The 16047-nt window shown below is 40.0% G+C and overlaps 1 protein-coding gene across 1 annotated transcript in view; it reads left to right on the top strand.

Annotated features, from left to right (window-relative positions):
- The first annotated feature begins 1879 nt into the window (after nucleotides 1-1879).
- The window catches only part of KLHDC1 (kelch domain containing 1), a 30486-nt gene continuing 16318 nt past the window's right edge, over nucleotides 1880-16047 (top strand). The window contains exons 1-7 of the mRNA XM_054825823.1: nucleotides 1880-2208; nucleotides 6087-6157; nucleotides 8241-8358; nucleotides 9317-9435; nucleotides 11216-11294; nucleotides 12216-12299; nucleotides 14081-14164. Of these exons, the coding sequence (XP_054681798.1) occupies nucleotides 2107-2208; nucleotides 6087-6157; nucleotides 8241-8358; nucleotides 9317-9435; nucleotides 11216-11294; nucleotides 12216-12299; nucleotides 14081-14164 (657 nt within the window). The 5' untranslated portion in view covers nucleotides 1880-2106. The remainder of the gene's footprint in view (nucleotides 2209-6086; nucleotides 6158-8240; nucleotides 8359-9316; nucleotides 9436-11215; nucleotides 11295-12215; nucleotides 12300-14080; nucleotides 14165-16047) is intronic.

Here is a 16047-nt window from a genome sequence, read left to right as displayed (position 1 = left end):
TTTTCATCTCAGGCATGCAGCTAGGTGCAAATTATGAACCCAATCCTTATGTAAGTTCTTCTATTTGCTGAGATTACTGCTTATTCTCCTTTAAAGAAAATCTGATTTTGCCATTCAGCTCATGTCTCACCTGAAGAAGGAAGGTACACCTGGAGAAGGAATGTACCCCTCATCTAAAAAGAAACTAATTTTAAGCTATGACCAAATGGGGAATATAAAGCATAGTCCTGTAGCATCCTGCTGTATTTGGGATTCTCTTAGGTTGCCTGGAGCCTCCCACCAGAGATATAAAAGTATTCCAGCATAAGCTATAGACTTCTGTTCCACTGAGCCATCTGTCTTGAGTTCTGGAAGCCATGCCCAGCTCTTCCTCCCTGCCGTCTGCCGTGGCTTTGTTGGCCATCACAGCACTGCTGTCTCAGCACATGTGGCTGGAGAGCAGAGACAGCCTAATGGACCATCATCAGACACCACATCTACCTCATGCCAAAGGTGAATCGATGGAACTGAGTGTGACAAATATCTTGTTTTCATGTCTGTCACTGCCCCACTGGCAAAACCATGGACTGCTGACTTTGCACTGTTCTCTGAGACATTACACTGTGGCTCTGCCTGATCTATAGAGAAAGTTTGCCTGTTACCCACGTTTTTCTTAACTCTTCCAAATGCTTATTCCTATGTATTAACCATCATCTCAGTGCATCACCACTACATTTCTTCATTTTAATATTAGCAGTTATTGACAGGAATAGTTAACGTCTTCCCTTCCGGATACAACAGAGGAAGTATACATCCCGCTTTTACAAGAAAATCTTTACAATTGCTTTTTGGTGTCCTACAAGATGTTAAAGTGCTCATTTCTCACAAGCTCTACTCTACCAGTCTTTCTTAAGAGCTGTGTTTATTGTGAATTCCATTCGCTCCAGCTAGATCCACAGTTCAGCTGGAACTCACTGGGTTGTTGATCTAACAGTGCAAGAGTGGGAAGGGCAGCAGCATAAGAGGCTAGTGCCTTTCCCAGCCTGCTGTTTAAGGGCAAGTCAACATATAGGAAAAACTATATAATGGTGCAGATAACAGGGAGTGGAGATCCCTCAAATAATGGGAAGTGTATAGTTTGGGACACGATGGGAGATGGCCCATTGAGATCCCAACACCAGCTTTATTCAGTTCATTACCTCTAGCTCGGCATTGCCCCCAATACACAGGGCCTGTGCAGCACCTCTGGTATTCTCAAGTACTCTACCACATCACGGTACGTAGCCTCTTGCTTCAACTGCTTCCAGGCTGCAGTTTAGAGGACAGCATTCACAGGATACTTTTCTTTGTGGTCAACAGTTTGAACTCCTATACAATTGTTTCAATTAATATCAGCGACCATTTCATAGCTGCTATTTCTGGCTGGAGCGTGGCTCTTGTCACCTTCAGAGACCGCGAGTTCTGCTCTGGTTGTCTTAAACCACCTCCCATGTTGAAGTCTGCCTAGAGACCCAGCTCTTCCTTGACTCTTGCACTGGGTTTGTGTTTAGGTATCCTATTATCAGTGCTTTTTTCCTCCTGTCATGCTTTTCATTCACACCCTTCTATGTGGTTTATTAGCCCTTAAATCTCACACTGTAGCGTTCAGTGTGCCTCACTGGGCAGAAGCTGCCCTCGGGCCCGCGGCAGGAGTCTGTACCCACACTGACAGGGCCCCTTCCCGGAGCAGTGCAAGAACAAAGGTAGAGCACAGCGCATCCACACGGCTACCTCCGTGCCCCCGCCCCACTCCGTACCCGGCCTGCTCCGGCTCCAGCCGGGGTCAGCGGGAGGGCCGCGGCCCGCAGGCACCGCCGAACAGCGCAGCGCCCGCCTCTAACCCCCGCCCGGCGGCTCCGGCCGCGGAGCGACCCCCGGGCTCCACACGGGGCGGCGGCGGGGCTGAGGGCAGGCTGCTACGGCCCCTGCGCTGAGGGGAGGGTGACGCCCCACACTTTGGACCCTCCTCGCTTCCCGTCCGCCTGAGGGGAGCGACCGGCGGAGAGCCCCAACCTCTCCCGGAGGAGGCGGTGGCGGGACGCGAATACTGAGGCAGACGAGCTGCTTCCTCCTTCTCCTCCACCTAAGATGGCGGCAGACTCCGCGGAGCAGTTCTGCGTGGCCGAGGAGCGGAGCGGCCACTGCGCCGTGGTGGACGGGAACTTTCTCTATGTGTGGGGGGGATACGTGGTAAGGCGGGAGGAGGCGGCCGGAGGGCGCTGGGGGCGAGGACGAGCGGGGGAGGGAAGCCGAGGGGGGGCGCGAGAAGCCGCGCGGCGGGGCGGCGTGCCGCCTCACGGGGGGAGCCGGACTGAAGAGCCCCGAGGCAGGGGAGGAGCGGGGAGCGGAGCAGAGGGGGCTCCCCACTGCCCTGCCTGGCCCCGCGTCGCCCCCAGCCGCCCCCTCAGCCGGTGCAGCCCCTCGGCAGGCCGGGAGCGGAGCGCTGTTTACCTCAGCGCGGGCGCTGATTGGCTGTCGGGGCAGCGCGCCCCGCAGGGGCGGGCGTTTTAAATGGCGGCGACGGCGGCGCGTGAGTCGTGTATTGCGGACGGCGGCTGCTCTGAGGAGAAGGGCGCGAAAGAAGAGAGGGAGTTCTACAGTGTGCTTCTCCCTTCTCGCCTGTTGGTCCCCTTCTCTAAGCATAGGTGGCCCTGGCCGGTGCCTGTGGCTGCCTGCTGCTCTGTTTCCAGCTGCCTCCATCACAGAGCACGTGTTGGGGAAGGGCTGGCGGAGCCGGTTTGTTTCCTCTGCCTTACAAACGTATGGCTCCTGTGTGCTCTGGGAGTGCTTCTCTCCCTGTCTGTGTGGGGTGACGGCTATAATTTGTGGCTGTGTTTTTCCAGGGTGTAATTCGTGTTCTTGTTCCTGAGTCCCTGCATTTTTTACTTGTTAGTAGCTGTGTGTTACAGATTTTCTCCCTCAGAAGGCAGCTCTGTCGCTTCAAAAACAAGCTGGTGGCAGACTAAAACCACATCTGCTTTTCTCTATCGAAAGATCACTACCAGTTCTGGTATAAGTAAATCTTTGTGACTCTGCTCTGGATTAATTCAGTCCAAAAGAAAACTATGAATGATACTACATTAAATGTAGCCGGTTTATTTAATCCACAATGTCTGCACATGTTGGCCCTAAAATGTGAAAGCAGCTGTGCTTGGTATTATTCCTGGTCTTGATACATTGAAAACATGTTTCTATTAACATATTCTGTATTCTTCTCTCTATGTTTTTGTGATCTAAGGTAAACTTTCAAATGTGCTAAGTTTGTCCTTCTGTACTCAAGCAAAGAATTCTAGTTGGGGACTCCTGGATTTAAATTTTAAAACATTGTTATGAGGGCATGCAGTAGCAGGGGAAGGACATTTCTAAGGCTTTTGGACACTACTGGCTCGTTGTCTCTTGTCACTTCCTGAAGCACGTTATAGTTTAATTTCTGGAAATTGGAATGTTCTTTTTTCTTTAACTGAAAACATTGAGCTTAATAGGATAGAGCTGGGCATCTTGTGGAATTTAAAGAGTTCTGCTCCTGAGCTCGATTCATTTCCCCTGGAAAGGGTTGTGCTGCTAGTGAGTATTGAAATACAGAAAATACACAGAAATACTGTGTACGGCAACACAAACCCTCAGCTGTGGTAGGAAGCATGGCAGCAGGGTTCCGCTGCCTGGGTTACCTCGGCACGCCTGCTCTAGCCTACTGCAAGGCCAGGCTTGCCCAATACCAACCTGGAATGGAATGGAGGAACTCTCAGGAGCCTCTCAACTGTTTCCATAGCTTTTCTTCCCTTTGTGGGTCTTTGGTAGGCAGTGTTTCTTGTGACTGCAAGTCATGTAAGGATTTGAATAGATATTATGTAGTGTCAAGAAGTTAGCCACCTTTAGAATAAGCATATATTTAAATAATGTGAGTTGTCTGATGTACAGGAACTTTTAGTACCTTTTTCTGGCCTTAAACTCCATAATACTCTATATAACTACGATGCAACACGTAAATCACTGGTTAATACTCAGTGATTCTCTATCTGCTTTGGGCTTTAGAAACTAAGGTTGGACTGGCTAGCGCAGTGTTTTCAAAGGTTTTCTAGTAAAGGATCCTGGGTTCATGGCACAGTCAAAATGGACGTGTGTTAAGTTAGCAGATAAACTTTGCAAATGTTTTTAGTAGCTTTACATATTTATTTGCGGAGAGTATTGTGAAAATCATTGTTACTCTTTGAGCAGCACTTTACACAGGTAAATAATTTCACGTTTTTACATTTTACATGTTTATGGTGGACTACTGCCCAGCTAACTTATTTTTGGCATCAGTGTTTTTGCTCAGAGCTGGTTCTGTAGCAAATGCTCAGCTTCTGACCACTGCTGTATCTAAATTAAATGGAGTAGAGTTTTGCACTTTGTGAAAGCTGCAAGATGCGTGTAGCAGCAGTGTCTGCCTCAGGAAAGGTCCCTGGCAGGATAAACTGTACCAAACGTAGTGCATACGTGCCTGGTTGGCACCTTTGAAATTGAGCAGGTGAAAATAAAGCATCATTTAAAGGCAAGTAATCAATATCAGTAACTGAATTGTTAATAATTAAATTTCGGTTTTGTATTTAACTTCTTTTCCTCGCGTCCATTTAATTTTGATCTAATGTTTTTTTATTTACTGACTCTGGCTGCTTATTCCCTCACAGTCTTTCATTTCTTTCTAATGCTAAGACAGTAATTAATGGTGTAATTGTTACTCGGCATCAGTGCTGCAATTACATTCTTTTGGGTTTCCTTCTCCTGTTTGTTGTTCTTCCTCATCATTATTTCTGAAATTATTTTTCTTTCTTACATGGCCTCTGTTAGGGAGTCTTCATAGATCTGTTTTCCACAGAGGAATTTTCTCCTTCATGTAATGGCATAGGTTAAGCGCTCTCATAGTTGACATTTTATTCTTTCAAGTTCCTTCCTTCAGTCACTCCAAGTAACTGTTCTTTTTGTGCTTCTCAGTTACACTTTTCTCTATATTTTTCCACCATGCCAAGAATTGCTTCCTAATTAAAAGTATCTTCCAAAACAAAAGATAATGAGTTTTGATTCAGGAGCTTCAAATCTGGTCTGTTTTACATTGTCACACATCTTTCTTGGCAAAACGTTAAGTTGGTTGAGCTGTGCCTTTAATGAGTGGGCCTGAGGAATTAAGTTCCTTGTTTTTAAAATGAGTACTTTTTTCTGACTTTCTATTTAGTTGTTGGGTTCTTTACCCATCTACACAGCCTGGCAAAGTCTCAGTTTCTGGAAAAGATAAAAAAGAGTTGTGGAATGAGGAGAAAATCCTTCAGGTGAAGGAGAACGCTCTTTTCCTTAATGATGCAAAAAGCCCCAAAGAACAGCATTACTGCTTTGATGTTCATCTTTGATGTTCTGTATTTGGAGGTGTGAAGGCTAACAGTAAGGCAAAATTTGCTCTGAGTGATCACATCAGCGACTGAAAAAATACTTCCTTTAGTAACAGCATTTTAATAGAGGAGGGAAGCATCTTCTTTATCTCTTTAGATTTTTGGGTTTTGTAAATCCATAGTCACGTTACGTTACTGTTGTGCTACCTGTTAGTAGCAGTTATGTATGTTTCCTAATGACTTAATTGTTCACCTGTGTTATTTTCTTATTTTTACAAATTGGCTATTGTATTATATTCATGCTACTTTGTGAATATTGAAACACTTCTCTCCGTACCTCTGATACACCAAACTTATTTTTATAACCTTCACACCTTAAAATGAGTGATTAAAGATGCTATTAACAATCAGCAAAGCTCAATGACATCAGGAAATGCCTAGCGCAGTATTTTTAATAGCTTCAAAAAATGAAAAACATCTTTTTTGAACTTCTAGTATAAAATGCAAAATATTAGCATTATTGAGCTACCTGTTTAAAACTGTAATGATCAGAGCAATAATGTTGGGGTATGACTTATGCTCTGGTAGATGATCTCCTTAAGATTATTCTGTGTTGCTAAGTAACATGATTTGGTATTTCATTTTAAAGCGTATGGTGTATAATGCATAATTGATTTAACACTTGCAATTTTTTTTTTCCGGTTGTAGTCAATTGAAGAAAATGAAGTTTATCTGCCTAATGACGAGCTCTGGATCTATGAAATGGATAGCGGGTTATGGTAAGTTGCATAATTTATATTTAATTAATATATAAAGTCGATCTTTGCATAGACTACAGTTAGCTGCAGTGAAAAGACTTACTTCATTTACATGAGTTATTGGTCATGTTCTCTGGAGTTTAAATAGCAGTTGTTTAATGTGAAGACTGAAGAACAGACATATGTACTTGCAAATTGCTCTAGGAAACATGCTAATTCCTTAAGTATCATTGGTTTTTTTCAAGAGGATGTTTGAAATGTTTGGCTTAAGTCTCTATTTTTAAAACAGGTGCGTTTTATTTGTGCATTTATTTTGGCTTAGTTCTCCATAAATTAACTTTTATGTTAAAAGAAATATTTAAGCACTTTATATTTTCTTTTTTTTGTTTTTTTTAAGATTGGGCCCTCACTGAGACTATGGTTTGCGTCTCTTTCTTTTGGTGAAAGTGTTGGCTAAAGCAACCTCATACTCTCTTGTTTTTCACCCCTGATGTCCCTGTATCAGTTGTACTGGTACAGCTGTTTATATGGTCACACGGGAAATTGGATCAGGAAAGTGATCTGGGTTAAATATAACCTCTCTTTTTTCAGGCTTATTTTTAACCTGGATCAGTTCTTGATCTTCTTCAGTTTACAGCGCAGACAGTTGTACACATACAGCCGAGTGCACCGCACGACACAGGAACAAGCAGGGATGACAAAGCAAGAGCAGAGAAGGGGAAGGTGGGCTGGCCCGTGCCAGAACGAAGATATTTGGCAGCAGTGCCCTGGGCAGCTGTTAGTGAGTGCAGTTTTCCACAAGGACAGGTTACGTGTGCATCACTCTGATCTGGTAATTTAGCGCATAAAAAGCTTTTCCTTTTAATGGCTGCCTCCAGTTCTTTTAGGTTGGGGTAAGGTCAACTGTCAGAACTCAAAGCTGTAAGAATCCTTGTCTTCTGTATAGCCACCAGTGATAGAAAATGAAGGCATCTGATCTAGATGTGGATGTATCAAAGAAGGGAATGAACTGGAATTGACTGGGTCAACAAGTGTGGTGATATTAGACCTAGCAGACAGAAGGAAAAATTGAATCAGTTTGAAGGTGGGAGACCATGACTGAGGAGGGAGACTGGGCTGAGGACCCACTTGGAAGGCCTAGAGTCAAGTGGAGAGCTGAGAAAAATGAATGGGAATGGCAGGAAGAGGAATCTAACCTGAAACCGTGGGGTGAAAGCAACTGAGATGTTGGCAGCAAAGTTGGGGCGAGACGTTGGAGCGCCAGCACAGAGAGGCTGGGATTTGGCTGAATCTATAGAGACTGAAGGTGTGGCAACAAGGTGGGAATCCTAAACAAATCATGTCCTCTGTGCGTATACGAGGGAAATGCAGGTCCCTGTTTTCTGTAGAAATTTGAGATCCTAGGAAAGCTGTTTTCGGTGTGGAGTAATGATTCTAAGCGCAGTCATGGCTTAATGCTCAGCCTCATGAGTTCAGCAGAAGTCGAGTTCTGTCAGGTAGTTGTGTAGTGCTTGAGATTGCGTGATCTTAGAATTTCCATCACAGGAAGTTACTGCTTTGTAACTGACACTAGCAAAGGCTAGGAACTGCTGCTGCTGAAGAACAGAGAACTCATTGCTAAAATTGGCGTTATTGAAGATTTTTCTATTATGCTAAATACAGTGCAAAATGCAGTTTTAAGAGTGGCGTATTGGGTACCAAAATGAGTGAGTACTTCTGACCTTTAGTTCTACTTCTGCCTCAGTTTTCCAGTTGTAAAATAACATGCTTTCATTTCAGGAGTGTTTGGAGCTAATCATATTTCCAGTTTTTGAATAATTAATGTTTCAGCTGAACTAATGCTCTTTTAGTATGGGCTTCACCTTCAGAAAAATTGAGGTGTTTCACAAACACCTGCACAATATGCACGTGAAAGTCCTCTTACACCACAGGAACTTGACTTCATATATCAGCTATAGTTTCTTGTGCTAGTTATGGCCAAAACATTGCAACTGTATTTTTAGGTTTAAGTATAAAAATTATTAATACATCTGGTTTGGGTTTGTTAATTTTAGTAGGTTTGAAAGCACTGTTATAAGACTTAAATGTATGTGCTGAATTGCAGGACAATGCACCTAATGGAAGGCGAGTTACCTACCTCCATGTCAGGAAGCTGTGGGGCAAGCATTAACGGGAAGCTGTACATTTTTGGTGGATTTGATGATAAAGGATACAGTAATCGGGTATTGTATTCTTTTCTTTCATAACATTGTATTTGAATAATAATAATGCTGACCTTGCTGTCTGGTATACTTTGCATTTGAATTAAGGAGAAATTTGAGGAAAAGGTTTATTTTTGTAGAAAAAGTATACTTTTAAACTGACAAACTTTAGTTTTTGCTTTAATGTTCAACTCCATATATTTTTCTGGGATTTTTCACTGAATCATAGCTTCAGAATGAGACCCATTATGTGAAACTTTCTGTATTTATTTCCAAAAACTGCTAGTGTTTTCCCAATTGCCTTTTTTTTAATTAAATATATTGGCAGCCAAAATTGAAAGTGATCTCAGAATATCACTTTTATTTTTGCTCTTTGATAGTGATTACCTTTCTTATATAATCAGGTAATAATTAAAGTTAAAATATAGCTACCAGTTTTTCTTGAACTGAAGGCTGGAGTAGCAAAGTAGAGGAAATGAGCTGTTTTATCATTTAGTGTAAATAAAGTCAGGGTTCAGTCCTGACTGGAAAATAACTGAAATGGAGCCTGTAATCAGATCTCAGTTTAATACTCGTTTCCCAAGCCTTGCTGACTTTTGTGCAGTTAACTGGTTAGGTTAGGCAGAACTACTGACAGTAGAGAGCTGTCAAACTGAGAGCTGTTTGTCTTGCAGAAGGTTTTTTGCAAGGCTTCAGTTGACTCTGGGAGGAGCAGGATATTAGTGTTCTGGTCTGACTGAGGGGAGGCAAGGGAATGTGCTGCTAATTCTCACGCTTTTTGTGTTCTTGTTGTGTATCAGATCCTTCCTGTGTGTTGCTACATATTGTAAACTTCACTGTCAGTTCCTTTTTTTTTTTTTTTTTTTCTTAAAGGAAGTAGTGTAATCTGGGGGTGGTGGGCTGTTCTTTTTGCTGGTGATTTGTGCTGGATCCTTCAACATCATTTATACTGAAAATATTGTAATTTTTTTCTTTTAAGCTGTATTATGTTAATTTGCGAACAAAAAATGGAACCTATAGGTGGAAAAAAATTACAAATTTTAAAGGTCAACCTCCTACACCACGTGACAAGCTTTCCTGCTGGGTGTATAAGGACAGGTAACACATTAAGAATATTTAATATGTGTTAATTGCAGAGAGGAAGTCCTATAAAGTGAAGAGAACACAGGTTTGGGATTCATGAAACTCTAAGTCTTAGCTTGACTTGCTATGGGATTTTGTGTAACTCTCCTAACAACTTTCTACCAGAGTTTTATCACATGTGAGCTGAATCAATGGTAAGTATGAACCCACTTTAGGAGAGGATCGGGGAATTTAGTGAAAGTTTCTGGAATGCTTTGAGACTTTAGATAAAAATCGTTATGCATATCTTACGGTTTTAATTTTAACAATGTTAAAAATCAGTATAAAAATTACATTGATTTTTGTTGCATTATGTAAGCATTAAATTATTACCTGCAATAAAATATATTTAGTAGATTTTCATGGATTTCAATAGCATACAAATACTGACAATGGCAAAGACATTTCAGTGAGTGTCTTTATAAGAACCAAGTCAGCCTAGATATTTGTGTTGTAAAAGTTACTGAGTGTATTTAAAACAAATACTGGGCTAAAAATAAGTATTTTACTTCAGATTTTGTGTTTATTATGGAAAGTGTCTGGATATTGTGGCATATCTGGTCACGAGAAAGTGATGTGTCAGTGATTTGCTATAAAAGTTATTGTAAAAAAGTAAGACTATGATATACAGTGAACATGATAAAATGTAAATGATTTATCTGTTTCTGGACTCCACATCTAACGAGGTTTTGCATAAACTATATAATGCCTCTCAGTACTATATATTGGTTTTGTAATTCCAATTTAACTGCAAGATACATGAAAGGAAATGTATTTGAACAACTTCTTAGCTATCAACAAATTTATTCAAAACTAAATTAATCTATTTGGCATATCATGTAATCCGCGTAGTGAGAAAATTACCTATTTTAGGTGGCAGAGGTGTAACCTTTTCGTTTAACAAAAGTATTTGGGGACAAGCTATGCACCTTTTCAGAAGTATACCTTAAAATTTCACAAGATGTGAATTTGCAGATCAGGATGTCTTGGTGTATTGCACAATGCTTTCAGTAACTCTGTTTCCCTAGGAATGTCAGTCTGGAATGACCTTCACCATCCCATCATTTCCTAAATTGCCTTCTCCCAAGATCACTAACAACTATACCAAATATCCTCAAATGTTGAAGTTAAACAAAACTTTAGGAACCATTACTTATGGATGGCCATTTCATGGGTGGAATATTAGGCTGGGAGGTGTGTAACAATACTTGCAATGCAATATGTTCAGTAGTGCGTAGCTGAAAGAGTCTCTTTATAAGCTAAAGAAAGACTTTGTGGGTCACAGACAGTCTGTGGGCTGAACCTTGGGAACATTTGTTGTGAAAAGATGTATACAGAAGGCTAATACATTCAGCAGGAGCGTAGGAATCTCAATAGGAAAGGGTAGGAATTCTAGCAGCAACATAGGCATTTCACGGTCTTGTGTGTTACGTGTCGTTTTGAGGCTCATGTGAAAATGTGACTGTGATAAGCTTGTGGATGGAGGAATAGAGAATAGGGACTTTGAGGTATCTTGAACCTCCTTCCTTGCTTATGTGGATTTCTGTCAGGCCTGTTGAGGAGTGTAACTATTACTTTCATCTCAGTAAGGTTTGCTGTGTAATTAGGTGCAATATGAAATATTTTAAGTTGCTTATATTATTAATAGTACAATAGGTAAACCAAAATTTGAAATTAATCATTACAGCTTATTCATTTGAATGTTATTTACAAAACAGCTACCTGAGCTTATTTTTTGTTGGTTTTTTTTTTTTAGGCTAATATATTTTGGTGGCTATGGCTGTAGGAAGCATAATGAACTGAGTGATTGTTTTGATGTCCATGATGCATTTTGGGTAAGGGATTTGTAACAGTTCAGAGTTATTTGTCCTTTCTGATTGTCAAAACGTGATCTTTTATACTATACTATACTCAGTAAGTATGAAAATCTGTCTGATTTTTCTTTTATTTGTAGCATCAGCAGCAAGGCAAATTAGAATCTTCTACTTAGATTTGAAATTTCAGATATTGCAGGTTGGGAGCAGTGGGTGTTCAGTGTATTCTGAGTACCAGTGATAGGCTTTGAGTGCAATGGAACAAAATGGTGTTGAAGCAGGAACAAAGGCAGTATTTTAAATCTGAAGACATATTCTAAATATTGAACTCCCAGAAAATTTCAGAATTTATTTCCTTGAAGTACTGGTAGGGAATTTATAGCTTCAGAAATCTAACTGACAAATACTTTCAGTTAATTTCCTAAATTTGTTAGCCAGAGTAAATGCCATCACTTTAAGATGCCTGGATTAGCTAGTTTCCTATAATGATTTCTTACAGTTAATAGAAGGGAGGAGACTGATTATCTAGTGACAGGAATTAATTAGAAATAGATAGGCATTCAAGGGAGTATAGATCCTTATAGCAAATGTTAAATATTGACTTAGAAAAATGTATTACTTTATACAATCTATTTATTTCTCAGTATGTTACACTAAAAGTCAGAAGGTAGAATTTGTCTACTGCAGTGACTTGTGTTGGAGCCCAAAGCCCATTTTCAAATGTGTCATCAGCCCTAACATTCCTGAATGCTGTTGACCTTCAACTAGACCTGAGCTGCTGCATCATTATTAAAAATATTACCATATGTTTCTTTTAATAAAATTCTGTATTTTAGTTTATTTTCTCTTTTGATAGTTCACTTCTGGGTTTGTGTCCTTTAATAAGCACAAAGATTTTAAAATAGAATAAACTTATTTTTAATTATTTAACTTGTTTTTTAGGAAGGACAGATATTCTGGGGATGGCATAATGATGTTCATGTTTTTGATACAACCACACAAACTTGGTCTCAACCAGCAATTAGAGTGAGTGTTTTTGAATCTTGTCTTTTGACACAATTGTGATTTTACTGCATTTTGAATACTTATTGTGGTCTAGAAATTGATGTTGGAAAAGTAATTTGAATATGCTTGGTATTGCTCAGGCTTATAACATTAAACAGGAGGACGCTCATTGCATCTGAAACGTGGAAAATTCAGAACCGATATGAATTTATTTTCCCACAGGATGTTATTAGACTGGTGTTTTTTCCGTAACGTGATTGTGATGCAAAAAATATCGTAAGCCTCAGAGAGGCATTAGAAATCTGGATGCATTAGAAGATGATACAGTATTCTGTATCTAGGGGATAGTTTTGAGATAAAGCTTTGTATTCAAGATTTAAGACAGCTGTTGGGAATACAAAATTACTGCCAGCACTCCGTTACTGGAAAGACAAGTCACTGGAATACTCCAGAAAACCATTTAGTAGGAATACCAGAGTGGGGCTGAGGAATGGGGTGCAGAGGCATTTCTGTGGCTCCTCCCAAAGCAAGCTTGGGTCCTATAGAAATGGATTATGGCAATTACACCAACTTCGGGTATCCTCGTAGGCCTTGCTTATATCTGTGTATAATTAATCTGCAACATAGGTAACCTAGCATGGATAACTGAGAGTTGACCACATGAGAGATTAAGGTCTGCCTGGGGATTTCTTCCTTCCACCTCCGCCCCTTTTCATAAAGCTGATAGGTCAGTGTGAAGGATAGTATATTGGGCTGGAAGAACATTACTGGCCTTGACACCTCTCTTGGTTCACCATTCAGCTTTCACAGACTTAAAGAAGGCAAGGGCAGAGATAGTAAACTTGCTGTATTGCTAGTTTAGGCCCTCATTTTTTCTTTGTGAAGTAAAGATACATGTTTAGTATGCGAGGGTTATACGCTCACTGAGTGTTGTGTATATGGAGTTGCTGTATTCCCTTCAAGAGTTAATGTTGAAAAAATCTTTTGAACAAATATCTCCCAGTCATGCTATGCTGTTAGAATAAACAGATCTTATACTCTTCATGAAATAAGTTATTTTAATAGTCTTCCAAGCGCGCATCTATACTTACTTTCCCAGTAAAATAGTAATGCACACATTTCTATTTATTGATATTAATATGATAGTATACTAGAAAGATTCATAAAATCCTTTATATAAGAACTCAGTAGAAGTAGTATATTGTAATGAGTGTCTGACACTGGTTTATGGTCTTTATAGGATGTTCTAAAATTCCTATAAAACTAAAAGCAAAAAATGAAAATGCCATTGAAAAGTAAAAGCCAATTTTGCTATCTTTTTATTTCAGATTTACACAGGGAATACTTTTTGGCATGTGGCTATTAGATGTAACATCAAATTTTAAGATACAATTTCCAGAAATTTTTGTACCAGTTTCTGGTGATTAACACTTTCTAAAAATAAAGCTGCACAGGACATATCAATAATAACTGATGCATTACTGTAATTTTATGCTTAGGAATTAAAGATAATTAATTGAATTTCATTTCAGTAAAGCAATGATAAATCAGACCAAGAGGGAATATATTAAACACTAACTACTGAGGGAACTCAATTACAGCTGTCCTTGGCAAATATGTGTATCTTCTAATGTCTGTGGAGTCTTGACATGAGTACAAATTATTTCCTTTGAAAGTTGCAGTTCTGTCAGCATATTGATGCGTATTGGCCTCACTTCTGCAATCTCTGTGGTACTAACTTGCCATTATCCTTGCCTGGCACTTCGATGATATTCTGAAGGATCTTATTTTGGTTCTTTCAGGGTGGAGATCCACCTCAGCCTCGAGCAGCTCATACATGTGCTGTGCTGGGAAATAAAGGTTACATCTTTGGAGGACGAGTGCTGGTTAGTCTTGAATTAAAACATTTTATTGGCAGTAATGTTATTTTCTTGGCAGTTATCTTTTTTATAGCAAGTCATTTTTGTAGCAGAAAAGAATCTAAAATGTCTTTGGCCTAACCTGTATGATAGGGGTGTTGAATCCAGGATGCTTCTTTTCATCCCCCTTTAGCTTACAAAAAGAAGTCTGTCTTTCTGCCTCTAGTATTAATGATGAAGCATACATTGTCCCAAAAAGGGAAAAAAAACAGATGACTGTATGGTAAATGCAAATGTTTATAAATCAACAAAACTGGTTGATGTGTGCGTAACCTCTGTAGGAGCTGGTTCTTTGAGAGTGGAGCAAAAGTAAGCCTGCTGATAGACCGGGTATAAATAAATGATGAGATGCTAGCATTCTGTGCTTACCACAGCTTAGCAGATATATACATCAAACCTGCTGGCTTTTTTCTCCATTTCACTTAATGAAATTCTAGGAAGTAGTAAATCTAACTGGGATTTTAGCTTGGCCTCCCCCTCAACCCCCCGCTAAAAAAGAGAAAATGTGTAAGAACAGTGAATTTCTCACAAACCCATCTCTCATACCCTGACCTTTACCTTCTAGGAAAGTGAAGTTCAGAATAGCTGTTGGGATACAGTATTTTATATTTATAATTGCAAGATGTGGTTCTGAAAGGCAGGAAATAACATATTTCGGTTGGCTTTATAATTTAAAGTTTTGTCATTTCTTGCACATAAGCAACTGAAATACAGATGTCTGGAAGAGCAGCATGTGATTATAATATCTGGATACAAAGCTATTAGTCTCTGTATGTTCAAGCTGGTCCAGGATGCTGCAGCATGTTACCTGATAGCACAGGCCACTGCAGACGCTGGTAATGCCAGTCCTTTTAAGCCTCTCCTCTGCTCTCCGAGTATCAGTTTTGCAGTCTCAGTCTTTACCTTTGGTATGCTCTGTGCCCTTGATACAGAATACCTGAAGCACACCGTAGAGATTGCCGTCAACATCTTTATTCTGTGCATAAGCTCTTTACTGCAAGAGTAAGGCTTGTATTTGCTTTCTTGATAGCTGATCCAAGACTGTACCATTTAATACACTGTGGGGGGATCTAAATCTCTTGTCCCTTAGGTAATACTCAAAGGCAGCGTAAGAGCTGTCTGTATAGATGCAATCAGGCTGGATTCTTGCTATGTAATCTTCACTCTTCCTAGCTCTAACTTAAAAAAAAAAAAAAAAAAGTCATAGGCATCACCCCCCTGGTTGTATGTACCAAACAAACTTGAAGCCACCACTGGCAAGCAAGAAAATACTAAAACCTCTCAGCAACACACTTAATTTTTCTAGAACTAGTCAAAGGAGTCTTTCTCTTTAGTTCTCTGCTGAAGCATTAATGTAAGAATTTAAGCCTGAAGGAGCAACCCAATACAAAAAATATATTCCCGTCTTCTATCTGAAAATAAGGATGATAATAATCTTAACTATTGCAAGCTGCCCTATCATTCGTAAATTTTTTGCAAGGGTAGTTTCTTTATGGGCTGGAAAGTGTACCAGCTCTTTTTAGAGCTGTTGCAAAAGCGTAGGGAAGATAATATTTTCAAAGGTCTCTGTAGGAGCTGGAGTTTATCAGGAATGTGAGAAACAGATTCCGTAAGGCAAGTAAAAAAAACCTGCTACTTTAAGTTACTGCGTACTCTTCCATATTTTTTTAAATTTAAGTTTTTAGCTGTTTTTACCTGTAGCTAATTTAGAACCTTTAATCATATTCAACTAGAGGATGAGACTTGATGCTTTCTATCTCTACTACTATGAAAAGTAACAGTGAAGAAGCTTTTGAAAGCCCTCAGTGCTGTGCTTCTATAGTTATATGAAAGAGAAGGAATTAACTGTT

The sequence above is a fragment of the Grus americana genome, chromosome 5, assembly GCF_028858705.1.
Source record: "Grus americana isolate bGruAme1 chromosome 5, bGruAme1.mat, whole genome shotgun sequence".
Lineage (NCBI taxonomy): Eukaryota > Metazoa > Chordata > Aves > Gruiformes > Gruidae > Grus > Grus americana.
This window is presented reverse-complemented; position numbering and strand designations above follow the sequence as displayed.